We start from the raw sequence: 13,929 nt of genomic DNA, 5'->3' as shown, positions 1-13,929 counted from the left end.
ATATAAATAAAATCATTTATATGTAATTAACAATTAAATTTAGATTTAATGTTAAAATATTATTTTACTTAATAAAATTTTTGAAAAATAATAAGGAAAATATACAAATTTATATGTATACATACACATGTATAAAAAGTATTTTATAACATTCATTTTATTATATATTTCTCTCTCCTATTTTATAATATATTACATTAAGTACATACATATATTGCATTGGTAACCAAATATTATCTACGAAAGTACTGTTGTATTTTTCAGCATTGTAGATATATTTGACAAATAATGTTAAATAAAACGGAGTTGCATTAAATTGTCGTTGCGAGAGACTTTAGACTTTTAGAGAAGATAATTGATAACGTATCATGATTAAGCTTCAAAGTTTTTAATATTTTAGAAGAAAGATGCAGATAACCACAATGGATAATTAGAGATGGCATATACATTTACAATTTTACTGTATGTATCGTGCAATTTGAATTATACGGAATTATAATGTCGAATAGAACTCGAGTTTTTCACATGGTGGTGAACTTTTGTCTTGCATTTTTAATGTAAATGACATACAACGATCAAGCGATGCGAACAAGGAATACATGAATATCTTCTTGAGGCTATTTTTTTGTAATCACTATAATTATTAGAGGGATAATGGTTTATAAGTTTTTGTTGCGCGACTTCGATGAAAGATGCGAAGAAGTAATTATGCGATGGAAATACGTAACAATCGATTTTTATTAGTCGGCTGTGGTGGGAGTTATTCGATCTACAGAAAATTTTACAATATTGTTTAGACCTCTCGATAGACTACATTCATCCACGTTTGGATAACGGTCATCAAGCATGTTGCAATCGAAAGTTTCGACTCATCTTTTCTAACCAGTGATCTTACGAGGTCGGACGTGCAATTATATTGTGGTTTAGTGAAAAAACTCAAATTATATCATAACAACTGTATAAAATAGATCTCGGATTAACTCTAGCCTTGTTTCTTTCTGTAATCCTATCTGTATATTGTAAATTGACAAGAGAGAAAAAGAAAAGGAGAAGACGTATTAAGATTAGTGCTATAGTGTGACTTATTCCAGTTCGATGTGTATCGAGATGAATACCGTCTGTCACTCCATAGAATTCGGTTTACGCGTAATCGGCATATGGCCTGATACGTCATACGCAATTTTGCGCCGAATCTTATGCATATCTTCATTAGCAATGTTTCAGATCTTTCAATATAGATACTTGATTATGCATTTTGGCCAAGAAGATATTTTTATCTTCATGGACGTATTGAGCGTAACTCTGGCTTACAGTCTTCTGTTTATCAAGCTGATTATTTTCACGTTCAACGCTCAGTTAGTTTTCTCGTAACTAAGTACGATATACATAACGAATATTCCTGGTCTTTATATTCTAGATTTGAAATTGTAAATTGAAAAATACTTTAAATAACTTTTAATTCACATAAATTTCACATTCTGTTTTGATTTTTAATGCCGTTTCGTGAAATAATCCATGTTGCTTTATATAATCTTTAATATTTCATTCAATGTTACAGTCTGCTGAAAGAAATCATAGCGCGCATAGTCGAAGATTGGAAGAGACACGATGTATCCGAAAAACACACAATGATCAGAGTAGCTTACATCTCTCGTCAGTTCTCCAACTTGATAATCACCATGTGCGCCATAGTTGAGTTCATATACGCTACCAGTACTCTTATTAAATATAAAAGTAGCAATCAAACCAATGCTCGGGAACTCCTTGTTAAGATGGAATTGCCTTTCGAAATTAAGAGTACATCAGTATATATCGCTGTTCTAGTTATTCAATTAGTTCATCAGACGAGCGTGGCTAGTACGGAGGGTATGTTAAACTCCTTGCTGATAACACTAGTAAGTTCTTTTTTTTTAATTTATCGATGTTTCTATAAAGAGATATTGATATGATGGAAAAAATCTTAAAGATAAAATATAAATAAATGTTAATAATTAATTATGTTATCCTTTTCACTTAAAAAAATAAATTAATAATACAAGCATATAAATAAATATAATAGAGAAATAAATTAATAATACAAGCTTCGCGCAAATAACTTTTGTACTTCTTATATGATACGTAAAATTGAACTGAGCGCATTTGTGACATTTAGGTGCTTCATGTCTGTGGACAGATCGATATAATGCAGCAAAAATTAAACAAAGTCACGCGAAAGAATAAGGAGCAAGATGCCGCCAAAAATATTATGAAGAGGTTGATTGTTCGTCATCAGAAGATTATCTCGTTCGCCAAGGACATCGAGAACCTCTTCTCAACCATAACATTAATACATTTCATATCAAATACTTTGGTTATTTGTTGTTTAGGATTTCTCATTGTGATTGTGAGTAGATTGCAATAATGAAACTTTGAGTTTCTTTTTTTCAATATATAAGATATATTTCAAAATTTCTAGTCAATCGGTGTCCCGGGCGGAACAACAATATTAGTAAAATCCGTGTTATTTTATGCAATAATTTGTTTAGGCCCATTTATATTTTGTTTCGTCGGAGAATATCTCAGCACAAAAGTCAGTATATAATACGCGGCAATGTAAGGTGTATCAGATATTGATATTATACGACGAAAAAATTTTTACGTTACAGAGTGGAATGATAGGCGATGCGGCATACGAATCGCTTTGGTACCAATCGAATCCGAGCCAGAATCGAGATATTCTTCTAATGATTATAAGATCACAGAAGCACTTGACACTTACGGTCGGAAAATTTGTGGATCTCTCTTTGCAGCAATTCGCAAACGTAAGAATTTAATGACATGATAAAATTGGCTAAAATTTAGATGTTTTTAATGCGTGTGAATGTGTGCGCGTATGCTCTTACCATGACTGATGCTTTGACAAATGATGTTTCCCGATTATGTTGCATATGTTTTCTATAATTATTCGTATGTCTCACGTTGTAGATTATAAAAGCATCAGCGTCATATGTGTCGGTGTTACACGCGATGTATTGAAGCATAGTGCATTGTATAATTATGGCATCGCGTGCAGAGGAATATAGTACTTCATTTACTATCGTCAATCATTTACACAATTTCTTAGTTAGAGACATGTATAAATGAGTATATATGTCATTTACTAAAGCATGTCAAATTCTGATAAAACAAAATATTTGAATTAGACAAAAGAGTTTATGAATCGAGATGTATTATATCAAATTTGATAAATTCAAAATAAAAAAAATATACATATTAATAATAAAATTTAAACGTCTAATATTAAAATATTATTTTATCTAATAAAATATGATATTTTTATACGGAAATTGTATAGAGAAATTTCCAAAAAATAATGAAAAAATATACAAATATATATGTATATATGTATATACATATACGAAAAGTATTTTTCATAATATTCATTTTATATACCTTTCTTGTATTTTATACATATAGAGTATTACGTCAAGAAAATTTAAGAATATTTTGTATGAAATTATTGTTGTATTTTTCCACATTTCCATATATTTGATAAAGAATATTTGTCCATATTAAATAATAAGAAGTTACCTTAGATTATTGTAGCGAGAGACTTCAAAGCCTCTTTTAGAAAAGCTGGTTGATAATGCCTCGCGATTAAACTTCAATGTTTTTAGTTTTATATTTTAGAAGAAAGATACGAATAACCACAATGGATAATTAGAGATGGCATATACATTTACGATTTTACTGCATGTACAATTTGAATTATACGGAATTATAATGTCGAGGACAGCGCGAATTTTTCATGCGGTGGCGAACTTTTGCCTTGCATTTTTAATATAAATGACATACAACGATCAAGCGATGCGAACAGAGAATGCATGAATATCTTCTCGTGGATATTTTTTGTAATCGCTATAATTATTAGAGGGATATCGGTTTATAAGTTTTTTTATATAACTTTGAAGAAAGATACGAAGAAATAATTACGCGGCGGAAATATATAATAATCGATTTTTGTTAGTCGGCTGTGGTGAGAGTTATTCAATCTACAGAAAATTTTACAATATTGCTTAGACCTCTCGATAGAATACATTCATCCACGTTTGGATAACGGCTATCAAGCATATTGCAATCGAAAGTTTCGACTCATCTTTTCTAACCGATGATCTTGGACTTACGAGATCAGACGTGCAATTGTATTGTGGTTTAGTCAAAAAAATTCAAGTTATATCAACTGTATGAAGTAGACAATCTTAGATTAACTCTAACCTTGTTTCTTTCTATAATCCTATCTGTATATTGTAAATTGATAAAAGGAGAAAAAAAAGGAGAAAACGTTAAGATTAGTGTTATCGTGTTTGACTTATTCCAATTCGATGTGTTTCGAGATGAATACCGTGTGTCATTCTGTAGAATTCGGCTTACGTATAATCGGCGTATGGCCTGATACGTCATATGCAATTTTGCGCCGAATCTTGTACATATCCTCATTAGCAATGTTTCAGATTTTTCAATATAAATACTTGATTATGCATTTTGGCGAAGAAGATATTTTTACCTTAATGGACGTATTGAGCGTAACTCTGGCTTACAGTCTTCTGTTTATCAAGCTGATTATTTTCACGTTTAACGCTCAGTTAGTTTTCTCGTAACTAAGTACGATATACAAAATATCCCTAGTGTTCATATTCTAGATTTGAAATTGTAAATTGAAAAAAATATAACTTTTAATTCACATAAATTTTACATTCTGTTTTGATTTCTGATGACGTTTCATGTAATAATCCATGTTGCTCTATATAATCTTTATATTTCATTCAATATTACAGTTTGCTGAATGACATCATAGCACGCATAGTTGAAGACTGGAAGAAAGACGATGTATCCGAAAAACACACAATGACCAGAGTAGCTTACATATCTCGTCGATTCTCCAACTTGATAATCACCATGTGCGCCATAGCTGTTATCGTCTATGCTATCGGTTCTCTTATTAGATATAAGAGTGGCAATCAAACCAATGCTCGGGAGCTCCTTGTTAAGATGGAATTGCCTTTCGAAATTAAGAGCACATCAGTATATATCGCTGTTCTAGTTATTCAATTAGTTCATCAGACGAGCGCGGCTAGTATAGAGGGCATGTTAAATTCCTTGCTGGTAACACTAGTAAGTCTTTTTATAATTTATCGGTGTTCCTAAAAAAGATCGATACAATATCTGCTATAATATAACACCAATAAGAAAAATTTTGATCAGACCCAGATAGCACACAAAAGTGTACGAAAGACATCTAAATGACTTAAAGACGTTTTTTTGTCTTTTTTGTACTGTCTGGGAAAGTAATAGATATATATTAATAATTAATGCATTATTTGTTTTAATCTGAAAAATAAATTAATAATATCAGTTATGGGAGAAATTTCCATGTTTCTTATAAGACCTAAATCAAATACATATCGCGTGACATATAGGTGCTTCACATCTGTGGACAGATCAATATAGTACAACAAAAATTGAATAAAATCACGCAGACGAATATTAAACGAGGAATCACCAAAAATGTCATGAAGACATTGATCATTCGTCATCAGAAGATTATCTCGTTTTCTAAAAATATCGAGAGCCTTTTTTCAAACATCGCACTAGTACAATTTGTATCAAACACTCTGGTTATCTGTTGTCTAGGATTTCTCATTGTGGTTGTGAGTATTCTGTAATAACGATACTTTAATCTTTGTTCAATAAACGAGATATATTTCAAAATTTTTAGTCACTCGGAGTCCCGAATGGAACAATAGTGTTAGTAAAATCCGTGTTATTTTACGTTATGATCAACTTAGACGCATTTATATTTTGTTTCGTCGGAGAATATCTCAGCACAAAAGTCAGTATATAATACGCGGTAATATAAAGTGTATCAGATATTGATATTATACGACTAAAAATTTTTACGTTGCAGAGTGGAATGATTGGCGATGCGGTATACGAATCGCTTTGGTACCAATCGAATCCGAGCCAGAATCGAGATGTTCTTCTAATGATTATAAGATCACAGAAGCACTTGACACTTACGGTCGGAAAGTTTATGGATCTCTCTTTGCAACAATTCGCAAACGTAAGAATTTACTGAGATAATAAAATTGGCTATGAAAATCTAAATATTTTAAATGCCTGGATATTTTTAATATGTGTTCTTATCATGAGTAATGCTTTGGCAAGTGATGTTTCCCGATTATGCATATGTTTGCCATAATTGTTCGTATGTCTCACATTGTAGATTGTAAAAGCATCAGCGTCATATGTGTCGGTGTTACACGCGATGTATTGAGTGCAGTAAACGTTGCTTGCGGTAGTATCGCGTGCAAAGAAATATAGTACTTCTTTTATTATCGTCAACTATTTACACAATTTCTTAGTTAGAGACATGTATAAACAAGTACACTATATGTTTACTAAAGCATTCTGATAAAATAAGATACTTGAATGAGACAAAAGATTTTATGAATCGAATTGTATTATATCAAATTTGAATTCAATTCAAATTCAAATTCAAAAATTTAAATTCAAAAATAAAAAGAAATATACATAATTAATGATTAAATTTAAACGTCTAATGATAAAATATTATTTTATCTAATAAAATATGATATTTTTATAAGAAAATTGTATAAAGAAATTTCTAAAAATAATGAAAATTATACAAATATATATGTAGATATGTGTACACATATACAAAAAGTATTTTTCATAATATTCATTTTATATACCTTTCTTGTATTTTATACACATAGAGTATTAAGTTAGGAAAATTTAAAAGAATATTTTGTAGGAAATTATTGTATCAAATTATTGTTGCAATATTTTGTAGGAAATTATTGTTGGAATTATTTCTCTACATTTCTATATATTTGATAAAGAATGTTTATTCATATTATATAACACGGAGTTGCCTTAAAATCCTTAGATTATTGTATCGAAAGACTTCAAAGACTTTTAGAAAAGCTGGTTGATAATGTATCGCGATTAAACTTCAATATTTTTAATATTTTAAGAGAAAGATGTGAACTACAATGGATAATTAGAGTTGACATGTACGATATGGCCGTATATATCATGTAATTTGAATTATACGAAATTAATAATGTCGAGTACAGCATGAGTTTTCCACATGGTGGCGAACGTTCGTCTTGCATTTTTAATGTAAATGACCGACAGCGATCCAGTGATGCGAACACGAGAAAATATATGGATGTCTTCGGCTGGCTATTTTTTTCTTGCAACAGCTAATTATTAGATAGATATCGATTTGTAAATTTCTTTTATACAACTTCGAAGTTACGAAGTTACGAAGAAAAATAATTACGCGACGGAAATGCGTAATAATCGATTTTTACTAGCCGATTGTGGGGGGAGTTATTCAAATGCTTAATCTACAGAAAATTTTACATTATTGCTTAGACCTCTCGATTGACTACATTCACCCTTGATTGGATAACGGCTATCGAGCATGTTGCAATCAAAAGTTTTTGCTGCAACCGCTTTTTTTTAATCAATGACCTCACGAAATTGGATGTGTCATCATTTGTAATTTTAGTGCAAAATACTTTAGTTACGTGATAACCGTACGATGTAAATAATCCTGAACTAGTGTGACTCTTGTCTCCTTACGTATTATAATTTTAAATAGCATATAATATAGAAAAGAGCGAGAGAGAACCAAGTTAAAATTAGTGTTATCATAAATACTATCATAACCCATTCTGGTTCGATGAGTAACGACATGGGTACGATGAATACCGTGTGTCATTCCGTGGAGTTCGGTCTGCGCGCAATCGGCGTATGGCCGGACACATCATTTGCAGCTTTGCGTCGAATATTATGCATATCTTCAGTGGCAGTGTTTCAGATCTTTCAATATCGATATTTGATCTTGCATTTTGGCGATGAAGATCTTTTTATCCTAATGGACGTATTGAGCGCGACTCTAGCTTACAGTCTTCTATTTATCAAGCTGATTATTTTCACGTTCAATGCTCAGTAAGCTATCCCGTACCTAAGCACAATTTGCAAAACACGCAAATCCCGGGTCTTCCTAGAGAATTGAGGTTGTAAATTATAAAAATATAAACTTCTAATACATTAATTTTACATACTGCTTCGATTCGCAATAATATTTCGTGAAACAATTCTTGTTGTCGCTTTATATGTATATCGTTCAATATTTGTTCCGATATTGTAGTATGCTGGATAAAATCATAGCGTGTATAGTCGAGGATTGGAAGATACGCGATATTTCCGAAGAGTACATAATGACAAGAATAGCTTATATCTCTCGTCGATTCTCTTATTTGTTAATCACCATGTACGCCATGTCCGTGATCCTCTATGCTGCCGGTACTTTACTTAAGTATAAGAGTAACAATCAGACTGATACTCGAGAACTCATTCTGAAGATGGAGTTACCTTTTGAGATCAAAAGCACATCAGTATATATCATTGTTTTATTTACGCAGTTTGTTCATCAAACGAGCGCAGCCAGTACGATTGGCGTGTTAAACTCCTTGCTGATAACACTAGTAAGTTTTCTTTAAAATTTAACGATATTTCTGCAAAAGAATCTAATTATGACATAATACCATGAAAAAATCTGAAGTGATATCAAATAATAAATATTAATAATAAATATGTTTTTTTTAATCCGATATTAATAATGAATATGATTTTTCTTTTTTAATCCGAAGCAAACTAATAATACAAATTACGTAGAACCCATCATGCTTTTTATATGAGGTGTAAAATTAAACATAATCGTGACAGGTACTTCACGTCTGTGGACAGATCGATATAGTACGGCAAAGATTGAATGAAATCACGCGAAAAAATATCAAGCAAGGTGTTACCGTAAGTATCATGAAGACATTAATTGTTCGTCATCAGAGAATTATCTCGTTCTCCAAAAACATCGAGAGTCTGTTTTCAAGCATCGCGTTAGTACAATTCGTCTCAAACACTCTGGTTATCTGTTGTCTAGGATTTCTCATCGTGATTGTGAGTATTCCGTCGAAACATAATTTTAATTTTTTATAAAATTATTTCCAATATTTTTAGTCGATCGGTGCCCCGGGTGGATCGACAATGTTAGTGAAATCTGTATTATTTTATGTAGTAATCTGCTTAGACGCATTTATATTTTGCTTCGTCGGAGAATACCTCAGCACCAAAGTTAGTACGCAACATGAGCTGTAAAGCTTACTATGGATGCTATATTACTATGAAAATTTGTTATAGAACATTTGTTATGTTACAGAGCAGAATGATCGGCGATGCAGCGTATGAATCGCTTTGGTACGAATCAAATCCGAATCAAAATCGAGATGTTCTTCTAATGATTATAAGGTCGCAGAAGCATTTGACACTTACCGTCGGAAAATTTGTAGATCTTTCTTTCCAGCAATTTGCCAACGTAAGAATTTAAGATAATAAAATGATTTTAAAAATCTAGATATTTTTTTACACATATGATTGTGATTTACACATATGATTATGTACGCGTATGCTCTTATCATAATGTGTTGACAATAGAGTGACGTTCTCTAAACATGCTTTCTAAACGTATATTTGCAGTAATTGCTTGTATGTTATTATATTGTAGATTGTGAAAGCATCAGCGTCATATGTGTCGGTGTTACACGCGATGTATTGAAATCATGTATTGCACGTTGTTTACAGAGTAAGACAGGCGTCGCGTGCAAAGGGATATAGTACTTCTTTTACTACCGTCATTTACACGATTTTAGAGAGATATATATAAAGAAGTATGTAAGAAATATGTATTTGCTAAAGCATATTAAATTCCGATAAAGCAAAATACTTGAATCTGATAAAAGATTTAATAAATCGAGATGTTACTGAATCGAGATTTTACTAAATTTGATAAATTGAAAATAAAAGTATTCAATTAAGAATTAAATTTAGACATCTAACAATAAATATTATTTTGCCTTATAAAATGATATTTTTGTATAAAAAATTTTGGAAAAATAATGAGGGAAATATATAAATAATATATATAAATAAATATATAAATAATGAGAGAAATATATAAATTTTGGAAAAATAATGAGGGAAATATATATATGTACATATACACATCCATAAAAAGTATTTCATAATATTCATTTTATATATTACCTCTCTCCTATTTTATATATAGAATAATAATGTATTAAGTTAAGTTACAACAGAATGGTTCTTTAAAATTACTGTTATATTTTTCTGTATTGTAGATATATTTTTCAAATTTGTCAATATTTGCCAATATTTGTCCATGTTAAATAATATAGAATTACATTAGATTGTCGTCACGAGAAATTTCAGACTTAGAAAAGATGGTTGATAACATATCGCAACTAACTCTCAAAGTTTTTAGTATTTTAGAAGAAAAATATATGAATAACCAATGATGGATAATTAGATATAATTATTGGCATATATTTTACTGTATGTATCGTGCAATTTGAATTATACGGAATTATAATGTCGAGTACAGCGTGAGTTTTCCACATGGTGGCGAACGTTCGTCTTGCATTTTTAATGTAAATGACAGATAGCGATCGAGTGATGCGAACACGAGAAAATGCATGGATGTCTTTGTGTGGCAATTTTTTTTGTAATCGCTAGAATCATTAAAAAGATATCGGTTTCTTTTATGCAACTTCGAAGTTACAAAGAAATAATTACGCGACGGAAATGCGTAACAATCGATTTTTATTAGTCGTAGTGAGAGTTATTCGAGTGCTTAAACAGAGAAAATTTTACAGTATTGCTTAGACCTTTCGATCGACTACATTCACTCACGATTGGATAATGGCTATCGAGCATGCTACAACCGAAAGTTTCGACATTTTTTTTTTAATCAATGATGTCATAAAATTCGACGTGTCGTTTATAGTATTAATGTAACCTACTGCAGAGTTTTAGTGCAAAATATTTAAGTTACGCGAAAATAACCATATGGAGTAAATAATTTTGAACTCCTGCGAATAGTGCCTCTTTTTGTATTATAATTCTAAATAACGTATGATATAAAAAAGAGAAAAAGAAAACCGAGTTAAGATTAGTATTATTGTGTCATGAGTCTGATTCATTCCGATTCGATAAGTAACAAGATGGGCACGATGAATACCGTGTGTCATTCCGTGGAGTTCGGTCTGCGCGTAATCGGCGTATGGCCTAACACTTCATATGCAATTTTGCGTCGAATATTATACATATCTTCGATGGCAATGATTCAGATTTTTCAATATCGATATTTAATCATGCACTTTGGCGATGAAGATCTTTTTACTCTGATGGATGTATTGAGCGCGACTCTGGCTTATAGTCTTCTCTTTATCAAGATGATTATTTTCACATTCAACGTTCAGTAAGCTTCCTCGTAGCTAAGTACATTTGCAAAACGAGCAAATTCCAGGTCTTCATTCTAAAGATTTGGGATTGCAAATTATAAAAATGTAAACTTCTTATACATTAATTTTTCACACTGCTTCGATTCCTAATATTCCGTGAAACAATCGTTTCTCTAAAACAATTGTCGTTTTATATATCATTATAATATTTGTTCAAATGTTGTAGTATACTAAACAAAATCATAGCATGCATAATCGAGGACTGGAAAATACGCGATATCTCCGAAGAGTACACAATGACCAAAGTAGCTTACATCTCTCGTCAGTTTTCCAATTTGATAATTACCATGTACGCCATGTCCGTGTTTGTCTATGCTACCGGTACTCTGTTTAGGTATAAGAGTAGCAATCAGACCGATACCCGAGAACTCATTCTTAAAATGGAGTTACCTTTCGAAATTAAAAACACATTAATGTATATCGCGGTTTTAATTACACAGTTTATTCATCAGGTAAGCGGGGCTAGTATGGAGGGTGTGTTCATCTCCTTATTGATAACACTAGTAAGTCTTTATAATTTAATAATGTTTCCGAAAAGAATGCTAACTACGATATAACATCATGAAAAAATTAGAAGCAATATCAAAAATGACAAATATATATTAATAATTAATGTGATTTTTCTTTTTTAATCCGAGAAATAAACTAATAGTATAAAAATAGTTTATGTAAAATCCATCATGCTTTTTATATGTGGCTTACAATTGAACCAAACACATACCGTGACAGGTGCTTCACGTCTGTGGGCAAATCGATATAGTGCGGCAAAAGTTGAATAAAATTACACGAAAGAATATCGAGCAAGGTGTTACCGTAAGTAACATGAAGACGTTGATCGTTCGTCATCAGAAAATTATCTCGTTTTCCAAGAACATCGAGAGCCTTTACTCAGGCATCGCATTAATGCAATTCGTTTCAAATATTTTGGTTATCTGTTGTCTAGGATTCCTCATTGTGATTGTAAGTATTCCATAGTAACATAAGTTTAATTTTTTACAAGATTATTTCGAAATTTTTAGTCAGTCGGTGTCCCTGGTGGATCGACAATGTTAGTGAAATCCTTGTTTTTTTACACAGTAGTCTGCATAGACGCATTTATACTTTGTTTCCTTGGAGAGTATCTCAGCACAAAAGTTAGTATGCTATATTCGTTGTAAAGTTTGCTATGGATGCTGTATTATGATGAAAATTTGTTATGTTACAGAGCAGAATGATCGGCGATGCGGCATATGAATCGCTTTGGTACGAATCAAATCCAAATCAGAAACGAGATGTTCTTCTAATGATTATGAGATCGCAGAAGTACTTGACACTTACAGTCGGAAAGTTTGTAAACCTTTCTTTGCAGCAATTTTCCAACGTAAGAATTTAGCCACATAATAAAATTGGTTTTAAAAATCTAGATATTTTTTTACACGTATTTGTGAAATGTATACGCGTATGATCTTATCATAATATTTGTATTGATAACCGAGTGACGTTTTATAATCACGCTGCGTATATTTACTTAGTAATTACTTGTATACTATGTTATAGATTGTAAAAGCATCAGCGTCATATGTATCGGTGTTACTCGCGATGTATTAAGGTACATCGTACATTATGAGTCGGCTTCACGTGTAGAGGGATACAGTATTCTTTTGCTACCACCAAACATTTACACAATATTCTTAGCCAGAAACATATATAGACGAGTAGATTTGTTTATTGAAACACATTTAGTTTCGATAAAATAAGATTCTTAATTATCTGACTCCAGATATATATGTTTTTTACTAACTCTGATAAAAAGAAAATAAAAAAGCATTTAACTAAGGAAAAAACTTAGTCATTTAATAAGTTATAAAATTATTACATATATATATATATATATATATATATATATATATATATGATATTATATAAAATTAATTGTATACATTGCCTCTCTCTCATATTTTTTATAATCTTATATTTGTTACGATATAAGAAAATATTGCCTATGACATTACAATTATATTTTTTTACATTATACAACAAACCATATATTTAACAAATAATGTTTGGTTCATTGTTAAATGATGCAGACGTATAGTTGTCGTCTCAAAGAAATTAATTTTAAAGAAAAATTTCATGATTGGTAACATATCGGGATTAATTTTTCTAGTCTCTTTTAAGAGAAAGATCCGGCTAATCACTATAAATAATTACAGTTGGTTTTTATATTTACGATATTTAACTGTGTATAATTTGAATTATACGGAATTATAATGCCAAGTACAATACAGCGTAAAAATACAGCGCAAGTCTTTCACATGCTGGCGAACGTTTTCCTTGCATTTTTAATGCAAATGACAGACTGCGACTGAGCGATGCGCGCAAAAGAAAATTCATGAACGTCCATGCGTGTTTTTTTTTTGCAATTGCTATAATCATCAGTGAGATGTCGGTTTAATTTTTTTTTGCAACGTCCAAGATGGAAATAATTACACGAAGG

General features: G+C 31.0%; 1 protein-coding gene across 1 annotated transcript; it reads left to right on the top strand.

Annotated features, from left to right (window-relative positions):
* Positions 1-1,027: 1,027 nt before the first annotated feature.
* On the top strand, positions 1,028-13,219 carry LOC105248232. Its single transcript, XM_011252903.3, has 20 exons — positions 1,028-1,355; positions 1,559-1,895; positions 2,153-2,383; positions 2,456-2,569; positions 2,646-2,801; positions 4,491-4,621; positions 4,815-5,151; positions 5,457-5,687; positions 5,756-5,869; positions 5,945-6,100; positions 8,499-8,561; positions 8,803-9,033; positions 9,094-9,207; positions 9,293-9,448; positions 11,106-11,410; positions 11,620-11,956; positions 12,183-12,413; positions 12,473-12,586; positions 12,658-12,813; positions 12,990-13,219. Exons 1-20 carry the CDS (start codon positions 1,096-1,098, stop codon positions 13,038-13,040), a joined length of 3,825 nt encoding a protein of 1,274 aa, XP_011251205.3. The 5' UTR covers positions 1,028-1,095; the 3' UTR covers positions 13,041-13,219.
* The last annotated feature ends 710 nt before the right edge of the window (positions 13,220-13,929 follow it).

The sequence above is a fragment of the Camponotus floridanus genome, unplaced genomic scaffold (genome assembly GCF_003227725.1).
Source record: "Camponotus floridanus strain SB8 unplaced genomic scaffold, Cflo_v7.5 scaffold16, whole genome shotgun sequence".
Taxonomy (NCBI): domain Eukaryota; kingdom Metazoa; phylum Arthropoda; class Insecta; order Hymenoptera; family Formicidae; genus Camponotus; species Camponotus floridanus.
Note: the sequence above shows the minus strand (reverse complement) of the source record. Positions and strands in the feature narration are given on the sequence as shown.